Consider the following 5,793-nt stretch of genomic DNA (forward strand, 5'->3'; position numbering starts at 1 on the left):
TCAGAGAATCAGGAGCTGTTAAAGAAAAATTGGCAATTCTGCCAGGTAAAGTGTTTTAAAAAATAAAAATTGGCAATTCTGCCAGTTAAAGTGTTTTGAAAAATAAAATCAATGTGTTAGTGATTCAAACCAAGACGCTTAACCTGCTGGTCTAAATTATACTTGTATTGCTCTTTCCACAGGAATAGATCTGTGTCTGCAGCCATGGAACCAAGAAACCAAAGTACTGTGACGGAATTCATCCTTGTTGGACTCACCAAAGACCCACATCTGAGCATTTTACTCTTCCTGTTCATCTTATCAATCTACATCCTCACCCTGCTAGGAAACTCTTGCACAATAATCATCATTTATGCTGACAGTCGTCTACACATGCCAATGTACTACTTCCTTGGCTCGCTGTCTTTCATAGATATCGGCTACTCCTCTGTTACAGTCCCAAAAATGCTGGCCGACTTTCTTAGAGAGAAGAAGACTATCTCTTTTGTGGGCTGTGTTGCACAACTCTTCTTTTTTGTGGCATTTGGTAGCAGTGAGTTCTTTCTGCTAGCAGTGATGGCATTTGATCGCTATATTGCTATCTGTAAACCTTTGGTCTATTCAATTACAATGAAGAAGAGTGTTTGTGTTTGGCTGATCTCTGGGTCATTTGTTGGAGGCTTTTCTCACTCTCTCATTCATGCAGGCTGTCTATCGCTATTATCCTTTTGTGGGCCTAATTTGATTCAGCACTTTGTTTGTGATTACCCTGCTTTTCTGAAGCTCTCTTGCCCCAATATCTCCATCAGTGAAATGGCTCGCTTATCGCTTTCCTCTTTAATGATGTTGAGTTCATTCACTGTTGTTTTCATATCCTACATGTACATACTGCTCACCGTGATGCGGATCCGCACTGCAACTGGGAGGCATCGAGCATGTTCCACCTGTGCCTCACACTTCACTTGTGTCTTAATGTTCTATGGCACCATCATATCAATTTATTTAAGGCCAAACTCAACATTTTCAGCAAAGGAGAATAAGGTGGTGTCTGTTTTCTACATGGTAGTGATACCAATGTTGAACCCACTGATCTACAGCCTGCGGAACAAGGATGTGATAGGAGCCCTGAAGAATACCTTTTGTAAGACTAAGATTTCTTATACTCAATAATTTCAAAGTCAATAATGCTGATCCACAAGTATGAAGGCGCCCGAGTTGGAGGGAAACTTGAGGAAGGACATGGACTTTGCAAACGTCTTTTGGTGCCACATTTTTCTGACAAAGAGTGTATTCTAGAACACGATCACTGCTTCCATGACTGAGGCATGTGATAGACAAGAAATACCTATTGAGGTTGTAGTTCACTGGCATAGAAAAGTAATGTTGACGAATCCGTGCAACGATTGGGAATGCGAGTACTTGACAGATGGGCTCTGCAGAGTTCACACAACTTGGTTGAGTTTTTCTACACTATTTGATTAATATACATGGTTAGTGAGGGTAAAACTATTATTCAGAATGTAAGCATAATAACATATACCATAACAAAACAAAGGGAGCTTCATCAAAAATCATAACAAAATAAGTTGGAAGCTGGTACAAGGGTAGATAATGTGCAAAAGTCTGAGTAAAAAAGGGTTAGTCGTTCATCGGATTTCTAAGACTTCATAATGTTGAAAATAGTACTTTCTCATGACTGGATCATTTTGCTATACCGTTCAATAAACGTTAAAGAACAGTAGAAATGTTTCTTGATTAATGAACTCCTTTGCAAAGTATGTGTTCAGATAATGATTAGTGATAAATTACTGAGAGCATGTTTTGTAAACCATAAATGCATTACAATTGCTAGAATACATGAGTACAACATTTGTGTCCCAAGGACATTAAAATAACTTTTCAGCCAGCTTACGGCTCCAAGACAACCCAAACCAGAGAGTATGAGTGTCATGGCTTGTTGTAGCATAGAGTGGAGTGACATGCCGCAGATTACCTGGGCCTAGAGTGGAGTAGAGTAGAGTGAAGTGGCAGAGGGAGGAGTGACATATCACAGAGTGCAGTGTTGTATCTTAGAGTGGAGAAGCATGTCATTGAGTGGAGTGGAATGGAGTGTCATAGAATAGAGTGGAGTGTCAGAGGGGAGTGCGTGTCATAAAGTAAATTGGCTTTTTGTACAGTGGAGTGGCTTGTCATAGAGTGGAATAGAGTGTCATAGAGAGTGGAGTGCTATCAGCTGAAGTGTCATGGAGTGATGTAGAGTGAAGTGGAGTATAGTGTCACAGAGTAAAGTGTCATTGAGTGGAGTGCCGTAGAGTAGAGTGGAGGAGAGGAGCGTGTTGCAGAGTGCACTATCATAGATGGAGTGTTGCAGAGAGAAGTGTTGAAGAGTGGAGTGTCATAGAGTGTCATAAAGTGTAGTACAGAAGGGCAGACTGGAGTGGCATAGAGTGGAGTGTCATGTCATAGAGAAGAATGAAGTGGCATAGAGCTGAGTGCTAAAGGCTGGAGTGTTGTGGAGTGTTGCACAGTGGAGTGTCATTGAGTGGAGTGTCGTTGAGTACTGTATCATAGAATGGCACAGGTGGAGTTGAGTGTTATAAAGTGGAGTAGCATGGAGTGGAGTAGAGTATTGTAATGCAGAGTGCCATTGAGTGGAGTGTTGTTAATAGAGTAGAGGAGAGGAGAGTGTCATAGTGTGCACTGTCACAGAGTGCAGTGTTGTAGAGAGGAGTGTTGTAGAGTGGAGTGTCATAGAGTGTCATAGAGTGGAGTGGCATAGAGTGGATTAGAGGAGTAGAGTGGAGAATTGGGTCTTAGAGTAGAGTGGAGTAAACTGGCATGGAGTGGCATGGAGTTGCATAGTCATAGAGTAGTCTGAAGTGGCATAGAGTAGAGGGACGTGTTGTAGCATAGAATGGAGTGCCATGTCTTAGAGTGCCATGTGTTAGAGGGTGTTAGAGTGGAGTGGTGTAGAGTTAAGGGGTGTAGAGTGGTGTGACATATAGAGTAGAGTGCTGCGTCATAGAGTGGAGTAGGGTGTCATTGACTGGAGTAGTGTGGAGTGTCGTAGAGTGGAGAGTGATGGGGGAATGGCGTGTCACAGAGTGGTGTGGCGTTTTGTACTGTAGAGGGGAGTGAAGCGGCATGTCATAGAGTGTCATAAAGTGGAGTAGAGTGGGGTAGACTGGAGTGGAATAGAGTATATTTATCATTTTTTTTACACAGTGCAACACTGCAAGCCACCATGCTGCGCTGCATGAAAAGGAAAGGGCAGGAATGCACCATGTTTAACATTATATGGCACATTCCTGTCCTTTCCTAACCCGCACACTTGTGGCTGCCTATCACCAAAGCAGGCGTGCTTGAATCATGGATCAAGGATGCCTGCATTGTAGACAGGATTTGTGTTGTACAGGAAGGAACATCATCATGCACAAAAAGAATCCTAAGTGGCATGTTTCACTTTCAATGTGTGCTGTATGTGTGCTGCAGAATGCAGCACATAGAGAGGAAAAAACAAGTAGAAATAGAGATATTTCTCTTTGCTACACCTCTCCTGGGGAGCCGTACTATTTTTGACGCATTCCTAGGTCTACTACGAACTGTAAATCAGAGAATGCGCCAAACTACATGAAATGCATCCGTAGGACTGAGTAACAAAAAGCAGCAATTTGCTTTGCCTTGCATTGCTCCAGATTAATCATGCTATGCAGGGCTACTCAAGGTGGCCTTGCGTGGATTGATAAATCTCACTTAGCCACAGTGTCTGGCTAGCGGTTTGGCGCACTAGGCAGCAACAGCCTGATTAAATCACATTCCAGAGTAACATCTTTTCAGACGGGCATCAGATGCTATTGGAATTGTTCTTTGATCATGTTCTCCCTCACAACTGGGGAGAGGGGTGGTGAGAAACACTGCAGCTGCTTTGTCACAGGGGGCAATATTGCAGCACTGCCCCCAGTAACAAAAAAATGTCCCCGACACGGCTAAAACATGCACCCGCAATTCCGGCCTAACGGGAAAACACCGGTGCCCGCTACGTCCAGTCCGGCCCTGACCGCAGGAGCTGCCTAGGTTCAGCACACTTCATCCTGTGTTGCAGACGGTACTTCTCACTGCAGGAGCTGCCTGAGTTCAGCACACTTCATCTTGTGTTGCAGAAGGCGCTTCTCACTGCTGGAACTGCCTAGGTTCAGCACACTTAATCTTGCCTGGGTTCAGCACACTTCATCTTGTGTTGCAGTGTAGTGTATTTCCTAATTTCCCAATCGGCTCTGCGCATTGGAATAACATAAACAGCAGTGTAGACGTAGGACTGAGGTCATCTACGTCTCTACTGACTATGTTAAACTTAATTTAGGTTTGAGCCAGCTAGCTCAGATGTTACTGGAAACTTTCTTGAATGAAGAGGGATGGATAACCTTCCCTGGCTCAGACAAGAAGGGATTGAGTTTCCGACAACTGCATAATCATGACATCTTTGCTCCCTCAGAATAGGAGTATATCTCTAGAGTCGTGTGAAAACAATAGACAGATATTTCACTCAGTCAGCAGTGCATACTTAGTTTCACCAGAATGCAGAAAAATAGAGAGACGGGCGTTTTCAATAAAAGGTGTTATTTATTGAGCAGTCTTCCTTCTCATGCAAGAGAAATGAATTGCCACAATTTGAATACTTAAAGTAAAGTAAAGTGCGTACAGTAAAAGTAGTATTATGAAATAATACTGTAAAAGCATTGATACGGTTTCTTAGCCATATGATACTTTAAAATGGATAAAATATATACATACAGAAATATATTGACTAAAAGGCTCAACTGGTGCTTCTAACTACGCCTACCCCGGTGTACCTGACCTAAGCCTAATACGTGGGAAGGGACAAGTAAGTTGCGATGTTAAGTTAGGCTGGTTAAGATAATTTTGCCAAGAATCTGCATCAAGAATTCTCCTAAGGGTTTAGTTAGCTCCGTACCTTGGTAATAGAATGTGGGAGGTCTGGTATCTCTTTCCTCAGGACTCGATATCCCAGCAACTTGCAAGGGTAGGCTGGAAACACCAGAGCTGGATTTTCTCGGCTGGAGAAAAAGACAGCGTCTCTCTCAGTGCGTCAAACAGGAGGGGCGGCTTCCGTGGGCACTCACATCAGCTGGGCTCTCGGGCAAGTAGATGGCCGCTCTGCTCCAAACCACTGTGTTTGCTTAAGGCAACTGTTGGTATTTTATACCTGAAAGGTGTCAGGTTTGACGTAAGGGTGGACTTAAGACGTCACCAAGAACTAACAGTTTTTGCAGGACTTCAGGAATTCTTGTTCAAATCAAAACAAAAGCAGGGGGGGTTTCCTGGGCTGCTGGAGGCTTGGTTTGTTTAAAGAACGCGTTGTGCTTTCTAGGAGTCGATGGGTGTATCCGTGCTGTGCTCTGGATTGCATGGGCTATTACTGAATATGAATCTGATTCTTATGCCTTTGTCAGGACATTATTGATTATAACCTCACAAGGGCATAAATCGTGAATTTCGAATTAGGGTCCTAGATAAGAACACGACACCCACTCCACGAATTGATGTCCATCATTACTAAAACTAAGCAATATTAAGCATTCAAAGGTGCATGTGTTTTTTTCCGACCCACCTCAAAATACATATTTCGCATTTGAAATGGTATACGGCAAATAAACGGAAATGAATATTTGTACTGTACGCTTTTCAAGCATTGTTATCATTCAGAGAAATGCTTATATATATCAGCTGAACAAATTGCAAAAATTTCACATGAAATGGCTCTAAATACAGAAAAGAAGGTCGAGACCATTTCAT

General features: G+C 42.8%; 1 protein-coding gene across 1 annotated transcript; it reads left to right on the plus strand.

The window, feature by feature from the left end:
- The first annotated feature begins 204 nt into the window (after window positions 1-204).
- Window positions 205-1,149, plus strand: LOC147735072 (olfactory receptor 5P50-like). The gene has a single exon (XM_086952598.1). The coding sequence runs from the start codon at window positions 205-207 to the stop codon at window positions 1,147-1,149; it is 945 nt and encodes a 314-aa protein (XP_086808724.1).
- Window positions 1,150-5,793: the final 4,644 nt, after the last annotated feature.

Source organism: Lissotriton vulgaris, chromosome 1_2 (genome assembly GCF_964263255.1).
Source record: "Lissotriton vulgaris chromosome 1_2, aLisVul1.2, whole genome shotgun sequence".
Lineage (NCBI taxonomy): Eukaryota > Metazoa > Chordata > Amphibia > Caudata > Salamandridae > Lissotriton > Lissotriton vulgaris.

Bases quoted from the DNA above. Each gene is read 5' to 3' on its own strand.
- LOC147735072 (XM_086952598.1), top strand. From the start codon at position 205: ATGGAACCAAGAAACCAAAGTACTGTGACGGAATTCATCCTTGTTGGA.